Source organism: Peromyscus californicus, unplaced genomic scaffold (genome assembly GCF_007827085.1).
Source record: "Peromyscus californicus insignis strain IS unplaced genomic scaffold, ASM782708v3 Scaffold_20__1_contigs__length_68692818, whole genome shotgun sequence".
NCBI lineage: Eukaryota > Metazoa > Chordata > Mammalia > Rodentia > Cricetidae > Peromyscus > Peromyscus californicus.
The window spans coordinates 24,100,530-24,117,367 of NW_026294503.1; the positions used below are offsets into that span (position 1 = coordinate 24,100,530).

Sequence of the window (16,838 nt, forward strand, 5' to 3'; positions counted from 1 at the left end):
GCCTCCCTTCACATCTTCTTCTAGAAGAAAGGACCAGGACTCAAGGGGCTCAGGCAGCTCTGAGGGTAGCATAGGTTACAGGGAGTCTTTGTCTAAAAACAATAAGGCAGGCAGGCAGGCAGTTGAAAGCAAAAGCAATTCACTGAGAAAAGCTTTCAGTCAGCCCCAGCCACAGAGTGTCCTGGGTCCGTTCCTGGGATGCCGGCATCTGCTGACTCCACAGACACTGGACCTCAAGGACTACTTAGCTTTGCTGGCGTACATGAGTACCAAAACAGGGCCAGACCTCCGAGGACCACTTCACAACTGCCTTACTATGAATGTCCCCAGTGCTCCTAACCTGGTCTCTTGAGTCATTCACCCTGTCTTCGGAGCTCAACTCCCCTTTCCTAATGAGGAGCTCGGGCTGGATGTCCCACAGGCACCTGGGTCGTACATCAAGCTGACGTCATTCTTCCTTGGACCCTGATCTGTCCTTCCCATCCTTTTGCATGCTCCATCTCAGCAAAAAGCACCCAGGGCACTCCTCGGAGTCTCCTTCTCCTCACTCCCATCCCGCCCATACACCCAGCTGGTCGCCGAGTCCCATCTGTTCCGTAATGACGACACTGTTTTCTACTTCTATTCCTACTGCACTATTCTAGGTCAGATCCTATCACTGATGACCACTGCCTCTCCACTGCTGTCCAAAGTTCCAAATGACTTCTTCTAGTCACTCCCCACCCATCGCCGCCATGCACACACACCTGACTCACAGCTCTGATCACACTCCAATTCAAGCCTATGAATACTCTGGGCCTTCAAGGAAAGGACCAGTTCTGTATGGCACCTAAGCCAGGGGTGGCAGCACACAGCTACAGTGCTAGCACTGGAAAGGCTGAAGACAGTGGCATACAAGTTCCAGGCAAACCTTGGCTACACAGTGAGCACTGCCTCAAAGTCAACCAACAAGCAAAAAGGGTAAAGTCTTAAGCTAATAAAATACCCAAACACAATGAAAGTGCTCAATAGCTCAGCATTTTCCAATAGCCAGCACTTCCCAGCTGCTTGCTGCAGCCCTTGCCCCGCAGTAGGCGCGTTAGAGAACTTGAACTCCACACCCTCAAACAGCAGGCATTGTCCCCATTCCTCCATCTGTCCGGATGAGGAGTCTAGAGCCCGGAGTTTATGGAATTTGTGCAAGGCCACACAGCTGGCCAGCAAACCGTCCAGGCTCACGTGGTCGACACCAGGCATTTATTAAAGTCCTGATGGTCTGACTCTGAGTCCAGCCTCCTTCTTCCCTTGCCCTGGTATTGTGGTTTCCAGGCCTCCTTGAACTTCCCCACATTGCTGTCTGTGTGAATACTGAATGAATACTATAGGTTCATAGGGAGTGGCATTATTTGAAAGGATTAGGACATGGGGCCTTGCTGGAGTAGGTGTGGCTTTATTGGAGGAAGTGTGTCACTGGGGGTGGGCTCTGAGGTTTCAGAAATCTAAGCCAGGCCCAGTGTCTCTCTCTTCCTCCCGCCTGCCCAAGATGTAGAACTCTCAGCCACCTCTCCAGCACCCTGTCTGCCTGTGTGCTACCATGCTTCTCGCCATGATGATAATGGACTAAACCTCTGAACCTGTAAGCCAACCCCAATTAAATGTTTTCCTTTAGAAGAGTTGCCATGGTCATGGTGTCTCTTCACAGCAATGGAAACCCTAAGACGTCTCCAGATCGTGTAACTGCTCTCTATGCCTTCTAGCTGAGCATTCTTTCTCTCTGTCTCACCAAACACAGGAGCACAGCTTCCTCACCTGAGGAACAGTACATGGGTGAGCAAGACAACACAAAGAACTATGGATGCCTAGACACAGGGCTCTGGGGCTATAAACTGACCCCAATATGCACCCCAGAAAATCATGAGGAATAATATGAAAGAATGTGTACAGAGCACCCAGTTCTTGGTGGCCAGCTGCTAAGCACTCCTCTCGAGGAATATCAGAGGAGCACAGGCCTGGAAAAGGCTGGTTCTTCCCTCTGGTTGGTCTCCATGGTATCAACACGGTGACTATTGCAAGGAAAGAGCCTCTTGGTTTGGTTTTGTTCTGTTTCGCTCTTTTTGTTTTTTCTAACCATCTTTATGACGTGCCTGGCACACGTGCTTCAGAATGAAAGTGACACAGTCACTGGGCATGGTGGCACACGCCTTTGCTCTTAGCCCTTAGGCGGCAGAGGCAAGTGCGTCTCTATGAATTTGAGGCCAGCCTGGTCTACCCAGGGAGTTCTAGGCCAGCCACGGCTACATCGTGAGTGAGAACTGTGCACAAAACCAACCAACCAACCACAATAATAAAAAAGTGACGCGGTCAATGATAATTGGGCATCTGCTAATTTCTTTTTAATTCTTAGTTAAATTTCAATAGATTCTCCAGAATTAAAAACAGAACCTCCGTTCCCACCAGTTTGTTTCTTCATTGACAAGTCACAGAACTGGTCAAAGGCATTCCTCCCTCTTCTTGCCCTCAAATCCATATATTTTAAGGATCCAAAGTGCTTGGAGTCCCTAGAAGCTAGCACAGGAGGCTCTGTGGCATTAACTAAGCACTAAGCACTATGTACTGTGCACCAAGCACTGGGTGTTCATTAGTAGCACTGAGTACAAGAGCAGGCTTTCTTCAGATTTCTGCCAGACACAAACAAAGCCATTTCTGTAGAAATGACACTTTTCCTTTTAAATGTGTATACATTTTAATTGCTCATCACAGACTTTTTGTTGGTTTGTTTCCAATCTTAACACTCTATCTTGAGTAATAACAAGAGCCGTCTTTTTTCATTTGCCTTTTTTTTCCACACAGGGTAATGACCATTGGGCAGTTTCCACCTCCTGTCTGCACCATCTCCCCAAACTCCTGGGGTGGGCATTAGCTGTTTTCACTGAGGTGACTCCTACAGATGACCCCACATCCTCCCCACATCACACGGGACTGTGGGTTTCTGATTTACAGGTGCAAGGGAATGCTTCTTCAGTGAATGCTGCCTGAGTTCCTCAGAGGCCCGACCTGTCCTCCCTCACGCCCCCAACTATGAGACTTTGTCTTGTTCATTTAAGTCAGATTCTCACTACATAGTTCAGGCTGGCTTTGAACTCATGATCCTCCTGGCTCAGGCTCCCAAGTGCTGGAATTCCAGGTCTATACCAATAGCATTATGAAATATTTTAACATTTGTTTGTGTCCCGTTGTGGTTTATATTCATTTCCCAGATGGCTGGGCTTTCTTGTACTAACAGACATCAGGAACCGTCATGTCCACTTCTTAGTCACTGTGAATAGAGCAGTGATAATCATGGGTGCACAAGTATCTTTGGGGCATGTTAGCTCAGAGTGCTTCAGGTATACGTCACAGCTGGGTCATACGGTACTTTTATTTTTGGCTTTTCTTTTGGGGTGGGTTTTTTGTTTGTTTGTTTGAGACAGCGTCTCTCTACATAGCTCTGACTGCCCTGAAACTCTCTATGTAGACCAGGCTGACCTCAAACTCACAGAGATCTACCTGCTTCTGCTTCCCAAGTGCTGGGATTAAAGGCGTGCGTACCAGGCCCTAGCTTAGTTTCACTTATCTTATTTCTGGATCCCTATATCTCAGTGGCCATACTAGTCTATATTCCCACCAGCCTTGTATGGGATTCCTCATTCCCTGCATACCATGGATGCTAACTTCAAAAATTAACTTAAAGAAACAAATCTTTCCTCCTTAAAACGAAGAACCAGCCTTTCTCCGAGCTCACCCCAGGTGCTGACATACCCTCTCTCGGCTTACCTGGCGCGAACCAGAGAGGCACATGCCTTCATCCGAGCCTCCAGCCCTGCAGCTTCTCTCCATTCTGCCAGACAGTTCTGCATCTTCTGTGGAGCCTCCTCAGCCTTCTGGATGTTACAACCACTTGCCTCCAGGGAAAGCACTGCACTCTCAGGCAAGGCTGCTGGGAAACACAGAAGGCGGCCTGTTCCAGAGCACACACCCGAGGAACTGATAGCTTGGTTACTTGAGGTGACACTCGTCTGTCCCCGAGATGACGTACACAATGCCAGTAGGCCTGGCCCTGGACTCAGGTATGCCTCTGCCAATTTCCACCAGCTCCAAGGGTTCAGAGGATGAAGGGAAATCAGTTTTTGCAAGCACAGAATTGTCTTCTCCAAGTTCTGAAAACTTGAAAAAATAGCCAAGTGGAGGTAGAGCACCGTGGTTAGATGGTCCGTGTTGGTTGCTTTATTTTCCTGAGGAGAAGGAACAAAAGAATCTTAACTACAAAATGTTTTCATATAAAAATGGAAGCACCTAAAAGCCCAAGTTGTGTATGTTATAAACCAGAAGTATTTTTAGGTGCTATATGGATCAAGTAAACTTAATACTTCCACAGCTTTTGTGTTTCAAACCATAACCTAGGGCCAGTGAAAGCTGTGGCTGGCTGGAGCATGCACACATGTACGTACACACACACACACACACACACACACACACACACACACACACACACACACAAATATGAAACCATAAACCTGGAAAATGATCCAGGAAATGGTCCCCAGCAACTCATAGATACCTTTCTTAGGGTTTCTATTGCTGTGAAGAGACACCATGACCATAGCAACTCTTATAAAGGAAAGCATTTAATTAGGGCTGGCTTACAGTTCAGAGGTTGAGTCCATTATCATTATGGTGGGTGCCATGGTGGCATGCAGGCAGCCATGGTGCTGGAGAAGGAGCTGAGAGTTCTACATCTGGATCCCCAATCAACAGAAGGGACTCTGTGTCATACTGAGCATAGCTTGAGCATAGGAGACCTCAGAGCCTGCCCCCACAGTGACACACTTCCTCCAACAAGGCCACACTTCCTGATAGTGCCACTCCCTGTGGGGGCCATTTTCTTTCAAACCACCACAACACCCCAATGCCATAATGCAGCAGCTCATGTATAAGTGACCTGACAAAATTCAACACCAAAAATATAAATGCCATGGATTGTTCAACTTTACCATAGTCCTGTTATGGTCATCTTGTGTCATACTGGTAAGGGGTGAACGTGTGATGCCCAGTCTCAGCTGACAACCTGATGGTGTGAGAAGCACCCAGGGGAGCATCGAAGGACAGTTCTAGAACATACTAGTTAAATGGGGTAGACCCCATAAGCTGGCTTCCCAGACGGAATAACAGAGAGAAAGAGAGAGTCCGCCAGTGCCTCTGTCCCACATCACCCTGCTGCCAGGAGAGGCTGCTGTCTCAGTTACACCCTCCATCATGTCACACCGCCTCACTGCAGCCCAGAAACACAAGGCCAGTGACCCCGGAGTGTGGACTCTGAAGCCATGAGCACATCTCTCCCCAGTCCTGTCACCGTGGTGAGGTCTGTGTGCATTTTCTTATTAGGCGCTGACCTAATGGTTTCTTTTTAATATTTCAGAGTTTCTAAACCCCGAGGTAATTTCCTTGAGGATTTGCAGGAATCCCATCTGCATCTTTGACTTGGCTTGGACTTCTTACCCAGGACAAGCCTGAAGCTCTCAGCTTGGTACTGCACCCAAATGCCGTCCCTGCTGTCCCTGGCCACAGGAGGTTGCTCTGTTTCCTTCTGATCAGAAAACCCTTTTGAAGTCTCCTTAAGAGCCATCATCTCTCACCTAACCTGCCATATGGCAGATGCCCTGTGGATTAGAGAAAAGGGTCCACTTTTTCCAAATTAGTCTGCAGAGAGCAGATGGCAGAGTGAAATTACCTTCAACCCGATGTGAAATCTAAGGGAAGCCCGGCCTGTCCAGGTCACACACCTGCACAGAACAAAACCGAGTGTCAAACAGAGGCCAAACTACCCAGTATGCTGCCTACAGGAACCAGTAAACCACCCAGGATGCAGCCTACAAGAACCAGTAAACCACCCAGGAGGAAGCCTACAGGAACCAGTACAGCAGGCAGTGAAAAAGCCTGCTGAGTTCTTGGAGCATTCCCATGCCGAGAGGAAAAACAGGAAACAGACGCACATAACTTATTTGGTGACACCATATCTACCCAAGCACTGGGCACACCTTGCTTTAACTGTTTCTATTGCTTACGGCAATAATAAGAGCCTTGGGTTCGATTCTGAGTTAGGGTACACAGACATGGCACAGTGCCCTGTGTACCGCAGATGTGACCTAACTGCTGAACAATGAATTCTCTAAAGCCAGGCTGTGCCCTTCTGAGCTGGCTCAGTGTGTAAAGGCGCTTGCTGCCAAGCCTGAGGACCTGGGTTCAATCCCTGGAAACCACTCGGTGGAAGGAGACTAACGCCCCCCAACTGTCTTCTGACCTCCACACAGGCTGTAGCGTATGAATCCCCACCACCTCTAAGTAAATAGACAACATGCAAAAACTACTTTAATTATGCCTTTCCTTTCTAATAAGAACATGTCTGGATTATCTCTAGCAAATGCTCCACTTCTTCTGCTACTATCTATAATGCATTCTACTATTCAAAAACACGTTGCCACTGGGAAAGCAGATATATGTCAGTGTGAAGTAGGTGCCACACACAGACTGTGATCCCTCCCCGACTCCTGCTTTTTTTAAAAAACAGGGTACGCATATATGTATGTATGTATATATATGTGTGTGTGTATGTATATATATATGTATATATGTGTGTATATATATGTGTGTGTGTATATATACATATATATATGTATACATATATATACATATATGTATGTATATATATGTATGTAGACTAGACTGGTCTTGAACTTGTGATGCTCTTACCACCACAGCCTCCCGAGTGCTGGAATTACAGGCATGCACCAATACGCTGGGCTCTAGACTATGGTCCTGATAATATGATTAATAAGGTGAGTTTACTGGTGTGGTAGTTTGAATGTAATTGGCCTCCATAATCCCAAAGGGAGTGGCACTATCAGGAAGTGTGGCCTTGTTGGAGGAAGTGTGTCACTGTGGAGGCGGGCTTTGAGGTCTCTTTTGCTCAAGCTTTGTTCAGTGTGACAATCAGACTACCTCCTGTTGCCTGCAAAATGCAGGACTCTCAGCTACTTCTCCAGCATCATGTCTGCCTGCACACTGCCATGCTCCCAGCCATGATGATACTGGACTGATCCTCTGAACTGTAAGCGAACCACCCAATTAAATGTTTTCCTTTAGAAGAGTTGCCATGGTCATGGTATCTCTTCACAGCAATAGAAACCCTAACTAAGATGACTGGTATGCTAAATTAATAAAGGAGGGTTTGATGGCATGGTTGGTATGCCCCTCTTTGGACATTAAATTCCATTTAAATGTGTTTCAGGGATTTCCCCAGGGCTGCAATAATAAAACAACGGGACTAGAGATGATTCGGTGGTTAAGAGCGCTCGTTGCTCTTGCAGAGGATCCAAGTTTGGTTCCCAGTACCCACACTGGGTAGCTCACAACCAGCTCTACTCTAGCTCCAGGGGGATCCAATGTCTCTAGGCTCCTGGGCACCTGCACTCCACGTCCATACCCACACTTCAACCCCAACACACACACACATATATATACACACATAATTAAAATTTAAAATATATCTTCGAAAAATCAAAAGAAAAATCACTCATAATCCTACCTGAGTATATATTCCTCATAAAAATAAAACTTCTGAAAATAAGATTTCTAAGCAATAATTCTCATCTTAGCACAGGGAAAATATTCCAAGAAAATAATCACATCTGGTGCACCGAGCTTCCCTCGGTAACCCCAGCCCACCAATCCCGCTTCCACTGGAGGTTTGTTCTTCAGTGAGTGAACGACTCCGACGTCCTTGGTACAGGGGAGTGTGAGAACAAGCGACGGAGCCACTCACCAAGTCTGCTGCAATCTCCAGTGCTTCCTTGTGTCTCCCCAGCTGAGCCAGACACCGGGCCTGGCCTTCTTGGACATCCCTTTTCATGGCAACATTGGTAGACGGCAACTGTTCAGAGATCCTGGAGTATTCCCGCAGCGCTTTCTGACAATTATTAAAGGAAGAAGGGAAGGCATAAGGAGGATGGGGATCCAGTGTAGAGATGACCGTTGCCTACGCAGAAAGTAGTATTATAACTGACCTCTCCAGTGACCTATGGGAGACCTAAGTGCTTCAAACAGTACTATTAATGTTTTTTCTAAAAGGTAGAGACAGATAGCTGCAGGTCATAATGTCTACAACTATGGTAAACATCACAGCATTAGAGACAGAACATTCTAGATGCAAACAGAATAGGCTTTGAGTCCTAGATTTACTGGGACGTGTGTGTGTGTGTGTGTGTGTGTGTGTGTGTGTGTGTGTGTGTGTGTGTCTTTTGAGACATAGATAACTCCAGCTGGCCTGGAATTTGCTTAATTTGATTAATTAGGCTGGACTTGAACTCATAGGGATCCACCCACCTCTGCCTCCGCCTCTGCCTCCACCTCGAAAGCGCTGGATTGAAGGCATATACCACGAGGCCCAGCTATTATACCTTATTAATACTTGCACAAAGATGAGATGGGACGTATATGTGAAGCAATCTGGCATCTGATTGTTCATTCTTCCCTTTTCTGGCATATTTTGGGGAATTTGTCCCTGTGACATGCTGGAGAGTCACGGGTGAGTCGATATAGAGTCTAGGGAAACAGACCATAAGGACTCCCAAAACAGTCTTTGGTTGGAATTATGAAAAAACAGAACGTAATATGGACCCTAAAGAAAAGACTCGGACTTAGGATTCTAAGATTATCTACAGGCATTGCCGAAGACTAACTCCATCTCCACAAAGCACACTCCTAACTTGGCACACACTGCTCTTTACATGTGCTATTTTGATAAAACAAGAGCCCACTTCAAGTACCCTAGTCTGTCACGGGCTGACTCCCACCTCGTATTCCTGTCGTCGGTAGGCCAGGTCCCCTCTGAATTTCTTGAGAGTGAGAACTTCAGTATCCTCACTACTTCCCGTCTCTCCATAAAACCACTAGAAGTCAAGAAGACAGCATTTATGAGGAAGAGTGAAGCCATGCTTTTCCACATCGCCATCAAAAGCAGGTTCCCACAATACAACCATTTAACCGCCAAGGACACGCGTCTTCAGGATGAGACTCAAGGGAAAACAGTGGACAAAGAACGGCTACATTTCTGCTGTTTTCTGAAACAGGGTCTCATTATGCCCCCCAAGTGCTGAGATTACAGACATGACCGCGCAGACCAAATGATACATATGTGTGTGCAGGTGTGTGGATGCCTGTGTCTGTGTGGTGTGAGGGCCGGCTGTCTTTCTCTATCAGTCCTCATCTTTTTCAAGACAGGGTCTCTCACTGAACCTGGAGCTTACCGATTGGCTAGCCTGGCTACCAGCAAGCCCCAGGGTGCTCCTGTCTCCACCTCCCAGTGCCGGTTGCCATGCCCAGTTTTTTATAGGGGTGCTCAGATCCGCATGCTTGGTATTAAGCACTTACCACTGAGCCACCTCCCTGGCCACCAATGACAATCCTAATGGTGGCCCGATTTTTTAAAATCATTTTTTCAATATATTAGATGCGTGAGGTCACATCCAAGCCACTGTGAACATGTGGAAGTCCGAGCACGCTTTGCCGGAGTCCGTTCTCTCCTTCTACCGTGTAGGTTCTGGTGACAGAGCTCAGGTCATCAAGACCTGGCTGCAGGTGACTTTATCTGCTGAGTCATCTCGCTAATGGCCCAGGTTTTTGTTAAAATGATCACAAATACAGAGTCAGTGAGATGGCTCTGTGGGTAAAAGCACTTGTCACCAAGTCCGAGATCATGGACCCCTGTGGAAGAAGGAAACAACCAATACCTGCAGTTTGTCCCAACTGCCACACAGTGCCATGGCTCGCTCTCTCTCTCGCTCTCTCTCTCTCTCTCTCTCACTCACACACACACACACACACACACACACACACACACAAATAAATGAATGTGGTTAACAATAAATTCTTTAATGACCACTAGTATAAACACGTCAATAACATATTTGTAAAAAAAAAGAAAAAACAAGAAAAAAAACCACATATTTTCAACCGTATCCTATACGGTACCAAGGACTCTTTAAAGCAGTATCTGTTTTCTTTTAGAGCAGTGGGGTGAAAGGGATTGACAATCCTACGCACAAGACACAGGAGGCTGTGATTACTATGGTAACGGTGCTACTGTGAAAATGTCACACAGGCACACAGAGAATCCGAGCAAAGGAAATTACAACTGAAGGGAGGGTTCTGGGCATCTCTAAGAACACTTCCCTCTTCTGATTTAAACCCCCTGGATACAAAGTGAGATTGAGATTTAACTCCCGACGAAAGGACACAAAAAAGGATGAAAAGCATTTTGTATGGCCAAAGACGCATCTCCTACTCCCTTTTACAATAAAACCTGCTGAGGCCAAAGAAAGTCTGTCTCTAAATTCTGTTGACTCGAATGTAGTTAGCACATTCTGATGGCTTGGCTGTATTTCTAAAATACTTCACTCTGTGCCACCGCGCATCACAAGCTTGCTAAATTAGTCTCTCTCCTCCTGAGCCACCACGGTAAGGAAAACTTCGTTCTATTCTTCAAACACCACGTCACTCAAGACTAGATGTTTGCGCCACAGTTAGCTTCGGCCCTTTGCAGCTATCTAGTCACACTGATTTTTAACTAGCCCTTCCCCACTTCTTAACAATGATCTATAAACCTCCACCCCATTTTCATTATCCTATTAGAAAACGATGAAACTAAATTGGCTTGAGACTATTTTATTCTCCCAGACTGTCGGGGGGCCTGCAAGAATGCGCTGGTGACCACCGGGGCCGGGCTGGGGGCAGGGAGGTGTTGTGTGGCACTAGCCCGGGCCGGCCTGCGGGACCTGTGGGAGGGTGGGGACAGACGACAGGAGGCGGGAAGAGGGAGGCGGCCGTGCTCACAAGCCCCGACTGCAGGGCTGCCTGCCGGACAGTGGCGGGGGCTGGCCTGGCCGCAGGCAGGCTCCGATGCGGAGCGGCGGGAGCCAGCCGTCTCACCTGGGGCTCGCACAGCTTGGCGCCGTAGGGCGCGGGCGGCTCGGGCCGCCGCTCGGGCCTCTGCTCGAACACCGAGTCCTCAAATTCGCCGCCGAGCACCCAGCACCCGGCCTCCATGGCGCGCGCGCGCGCAGCCAGGCCTCGAAACCGGGTCACACTTGGAGCGGCTCCCAGCCCCCAGCATCCGAAACGCGCGGCGGCAGCCAGGCACCGAGACGAGGTAGTGCCTAGAGCGGCGCCGGCGCGCAGCCCACCCGGAAGCGGTGGGCGGTCGGCCGGAGCGTAGCATTCTGGGAGTGGTAGTCTTTCAGCGGCCGCGCATGTAGGGGCTGTTACCCAAGCTGGGGGTCGTGGTGGAGCAGAAATTATTACCTGACTCTCGGGCTTCTTGAACCTCACAGCAAAGAGTTTGACTTCTCCGTGTCAGGAGCTGAATAGAGTACTCGTTCCCTGCCTACCTCGAAAAATCGGGGTCCGTGGGGAGCCGGCTAACTTAGGTACCGGTTTTAAACACTGGCAGTATTCTCATTGTGTTACCCCTCCCCCATTTTATTTTGCATTTTCCGTCTTCTCCCAATAGCAACTGCGAGAAAGGCAGTAATTCCTGTTTTGTAAACGAAAATATTGGGCTTGAAGAGGTCAGGTAAACTAGCTGAAAAAGCCCCGCGTCTCTAAAGAAGAGACCAGAACTACTCAGAAATTTATAAAAAGCTAGACTCGATCTGACTAGCAGAACTCTAAGACTTTCCAGAAGTGTCTTGACTCTGGAAAGTAATGCAGAGCTAGTAATAAGGCTTTTTTGTTTTTCCTCTCACTTGCTCTTCTTCCACCGTTTGTCTTTTCAGGGTTCTTTCTTCAGCTCTATTTTCTATTCTCCAGACTCTATGGGCAACTTAAGCCACCTCCCCCGGTTTCAAAATCCATCTGCTCATAACTCACAAAATGTGGAACCTAGCTTCGTATTCAACAGACTCATCTGAAGACTCCACGTAGGCTAGGCGGTAACTGCTGATGGATTCGTCCCGGGGAAATCCATGTTTAATAGTGAGGTTGTTTTGTTTTCCCATCAGTAATGCAATACTCCATATTAAGAAAAATTTGGATATTACAGAAAAATATAAGAAAACAATACATAATACCATCACCAAGAAAAAAAAAATGAGGTCCTAAAAAGAAAGAGATATTTGCCCTAATTCTGGTATGTCGTCTTAGAAGCACAGTACTGGATAACTGCAAGAGCCATGTGTGTCTGGCTTCAAGATCCTTGCTTTACTAGCTGTTCAACCCAGTGTGTGAAATGGGTATTGATTAAAGTGAGGCTTATAAAGCTTGTCAGATGGCCAGAGGGTGACATGGGTTCATTTAAAATCCCTGCTCCAGGAGCAGCATAAGAGCAGAGCAAAGGCAGGCGTCGGGGATTTCTCTAGCCTTTTCTTTATGAAAGCTGTTTGGTCCCGGAATGTCTTCCCTCCTGCTCTGAAGCCAGCTGGCTCTAGACTCCTGCCCAACAACTAACTGAACTAGAGCTTGTGTTGAGAAGGCGGCCAGTTGCTTTAGGTCTGCATGTGGGTAAGTGATAGTTCACTGCTCTTAGGGCTCAAGATTCCTGGGCTTAGTAGTTTCCAACCTTTTGCCACTAAAAACCTGCTTGGTTACTTTACTCCTGCAGCCATGGCAGATTTGTGTACTGTGTATTTATTGACTAATGATTGCTTCTCTTTCCTTTGAAAAGCTGAACCCAAATTCTCTATAACAGCCAATCCAAACTTCTACCCAGCTTGAGTCCACCAGCATTGCCTCATTCTATGATAGAATTCCAGCTGAAAGTGAGAATGTAGCTGTTAGGACCCTGGGAAGCCTGATGGACAGCAAACTAGTTAGAATTAGGACTTTGCCAATAATACAGTTTGAATTCCCCATTGCAGTTGAGGAGCCAAGGTCTGGTAGCATCGCCTCGCTTGATAAGCCCAAGACAGTAAGCCAATAAAACAAGAGGGCATCGGGCACTGTAACAGTTAAATCTATGTATACTTAGAAAAGGCAGGTGTTTGGTGGTGTTAGAGCAGTGGTTCTCAATCCTCCTAATGCTGCGACCCTTTAATACAGTTGCTCATGTTGCAGTGACTCCCAACCGTAAAATTATTTTCATTGATACTTCATAACTGTAATTTTGCTGTTATGAATTGAAATGTAAATACTTTTTGGAGATATTTGTTTGTCAAGAGGGTCATGAGCCACAGGTTGAGAATCACTATGTTAGAGAGTAAATGGGATTTCTATAACTATCAAACTGAGTGATTATGATTTTTAAAAACCTGTTTCTGCAGCTTAATAGCTATGAAAGTCGTATTTTTGATTGAGGTGCCTGTTTGAGTTGCCCATCACAAGGCAGCTGCCACCTTTTCAGGCAACACTCTGCTCACTTATTTCCCTCACTGTGGCATTCCACGAACTGTAGACAGTGGGAAAGTTGGACGCTGTCTTTTTCACTCTTGTAAACTCAGCTCCCAGACAGACCTTGGCCAAAGCATGCTGAATGGATGGGTGGTGGTAAAGGAGGGGTACCAAGGGAGGCAGAAGTACTTCTCAGCTGTGGTCACATGCTGGTGTCCTGCCTGTGATCTGGGGAGGAGAGCCAATGTTTCCCTGTGGAAGCGTTTCCCCAGCCTAGACCATGAGCCTACCCTCGCTGCGCCCCATGACCTCAAGTGAGCCCTGCTCCCCAGCAGCTGTTCTCAACAGGCCTGCCACAGTCAGCCCTCAGTATGCCCCTCCTCTTGCAACCCTCTTGTCCTAACTAGGTACCAACTCACCACTCCTTTTATCAGGAAGCCACCCCAACCCCAGTGCCCTTTATCTATGTGACCAATTCCCAGAATCCTTTCCTGACCTCCCCTCCCCTCAGCCTGGCTCCCATTGCCCCGGTCTAGGTTCACACACCATGTCCAAGGGCACTTGGCATTTCCAAAGGCTGGGGTTGAGGCTTTTTTTTTAATCTAATGCTCATTTGTCAGTCACCCACAGTAGACCATGAGCTCATTTAGGCCTTGACTAGGTCATTCACCTCTATGTGAGCAGTGTCTGGCACCCAGTCATCCCTGACTCCTGTTGAGGGGATCAATCCAAACTACACTTGCCACAGAGTATCCATGTATGAACTCTCTGCATCATTCCATGTGTCTGGGGGCCTATGTGTGTAGCTCTGTGCTCATGTAGAGACCATACTAACTTGGGGGGGGGGTAGCTGATAAACATGGACACAAGCAGGTTATTTAGTTACATATTTTGATATTGTGCTGGTATCAAGGTTTGGATGTGAAATGTGTCTCACAGCTCACACTTTAAATATTTCATCCCCAGCTTGTGTGAAAGGCTGCCTGTAGAAGTGGGGCCTGACGGGAAGTAGGTCACTGGGGGCAAGTCCCTGAAGGTTCTATCTGATTTTCGTTCCTGGCAAGGGCTCCTGTGTGGTGATATTTTATTTGTGCAACCCAATAAAGTTTATCTGAGGATTAGAGGAAAAAGCCAGCCACTATAGTAAACATAAAAGTCAGGCAATGGTAGCACACACCTTTAATCCTATCATTCAGAAGGCAGGGATCTGTCTGGAGCTCTGTGAATTCAAGGCCACACTGGGAACAGAGCCAGGTGTGGTGGCACATGCCTTAAATTCCAACACTAACCATAGAGGTCTGGAGGTCTGTACAGACAGACAGGAAGTGACAGAGCTGGGCAGAAAGAGGAAGTGATGTAGCTGGATGGAGAGAGCAAATCAGATGGCAGAACAGAAAGGCATATAGGTGTGGGTATATAAGAAGTAGGTCTCTCGCTGGGCGGTGGTGGCGCACACCTTTAATCCCAGCACTCAGGAGGCAGAGGCAGGCGGATCTCTGTGAGTTCGAGGCCAGCCTGGTCTACAAAGCGAGTTCCAGGAAAGGCGCAAAGCTACACAGAGAAACCCTGTCTCAAGAAAAAAAAAAAAGAAGAAGAAGAAGAAGTAGGTCTCTCTGAGCCGGGCAGCGGTGGGGAGGGGGCCAGAGCCAGGTGGATCTCTGTGAGTTCGAGCCTAGCCTGGTCTACAGAGCGAGATCCAGGAAAGGCACCAAAACAATGCAGAGAAACCCTGTCTCGAAAAAAAACAAACAAAAAAAAGTAGGTCTCTTTGGAGCCTGAGGTGTCAGTGAGGTGAGGTTAGCTTGTGGCTTTTCCTAGTTCTCTGATCTCTCAAGTTTTCACCCCCATATCTGGCTCCGGGTTTTTATTTAATAAGACCATTTAGCAATTTGTCTACACTCCTGGTCTGTCAAGATGTGCAAAGCTTCCCCACACACTGCAGCCCTTGACTCAGACACTTGTGCTAAAATGCTGCCCTTGCCATACCAAACTGAAACCCCTCTGAGACTGTGAGCCCGAACAACCCAATCCTCCCTTGTTTCTGTCACCGTGAGCAGAGTGAGTGAAGTAGGGGCAGAGCCTTTCTGGACTTACTGTAGAAAAGGGCCTTCCATGATAGACCTATCTCTTTGCCTTTCTGACCCAAGCAGTTTTCCTTTGAGCTACCCCTTTGGCTCTATGAAGATGGTAAATAGTTCTTTTTCCACTTTTCCATCTTTTTCTTTAATTTTTTTAAAAATTACATTTATCTATTTATTTGGGTGGGGGCAAATGCCACAGTGCCCATGTAGTAGTCAGAAGACAACTTACACGAGTTAGTTCCTCCCTCTGCCATGTGGCTCCCAGGAGTCAAACTCAGGTCATCAGGTTTGGAGGCCAGTGCCTTAATCCAATGAGCCATCTTACTGGTCTTTCTGTTTGTTACTTTTCCTAAAAACTGTTCCTTCTATTTCTGACATGAATGCTATCCCACTAATTCTCATGAATAAATTACCAACATACATTTCTCATATTCTGAAGAATTTGTATAGTAGTACACTCATTGATTCAACTAAAATCTGTGTTTATATGCTGTAAGAAAAGTACTGTTTTCAGAATGGAGCATACAGTGGTAAATAAGACAGATGAGATCCATACACTCAGGGCTGGAGAGATGGCTCAGCCCTGAAGGGCACTTGCTGTTCTTGGAGGGGACCAGAGTTCCCTTCCCAGCACCCACACCAGGCAGCTCACAGCCACCTGTTAACTCTAGCTGCAGGGTATCTGGTGCCCTCTTCTGGCCTCCATAGGTACCTGCACAGAGGTATGCATATTGACAAATTATATATATATATATATATATATATATATATATATATATATATATATATATATTACTCATATATACATATATTTATATATTATTCGTATATTATGAATATATTCATATTCATTATATGTATATAATATATATAAATAAAAGATTCTTGCTCTAGTGTAAGTTCTATTTTAGGAGGAGACAAATAATAATTAGTCTGTGTTCTCAGTGTGCAGCCCGACCTCCTAGATCTAGAAAATGCAGAAAAGCCCCCATTACAAATTATTAGATATGTCTGTTCTGTCAAGGGGCTGCTGAAGGACTTACAAAGCATCCACTTACTTTATATATCCTGGAATTTTGACTAAAAAGCAGTGGGTGTTGTTTGAAAGTGTTAAAAAAAAAAAACCTACCAACTTCTAAAATCTTGGGGCAGATGACTAGTCAAGACAAAACATCACAAAGGCCTGACAGAAAAGAATGGGGGGGAGGGATTCTTTGCAAATTGAAAAGTTCGTGTGCATTTGGGAGACTTTAGAAAGCTCTGCATATGCTCAGAGCAAGATGTGTGCACAGAAAAGACACAGCAGGACACTAAGCTCTTAGTCTGGGTGGCCCCTAGCTTCTTCCTGGCTACTTGTCAAAG

General features: G+C 46.7%; 1 protein-coding gene across 5 annotated transcripts in view; it reads right to left on the reverse strand.

Moving 5' to 3' along the window:
* The window catches only part of CUNH8orf76 (chromosome unknown C8orf76 homolog), a 39,560-nt gene that overhangs the window by 21,220 nt on the left and 1,502 nt on the right, over positions 1–16,838 (reverse strand). For 2 of the 5 annotated variants that reach the window (XR_008220492.1, XR_008220491.1), the window contains exons 1-4: positions 11,002–11,228; positions 8,868–8,963; positions 7,838–8,050; positions 3,793–4,250 (exon numbers count right to left, since the gene is read on the reverse strand). Coding sequence is in view for 3 of the 5 variants with exons in the window: in XM_052747846.1 (XP_052603806.1) it covers positions 3,793–4,250; positions 7,838–8,050; positions 8,868–8,963; positions 11,002–11,118 (884 nt within the window). In the remaining 2 variants the exon portion in view is untranslated. Of the gene's footprint in view, positions 1–3,792; positions 4,251–5,746; positions 5,799–7,837; positions 8,051–8,867; positions 8,964–11,001; positions 11,229–16,838 lie in introns of those variants that run through there. The other 3 variants (XM_052747848.1, XM_052747847.1, XM_052747846.1) reach the window with 3 other exon arrangements.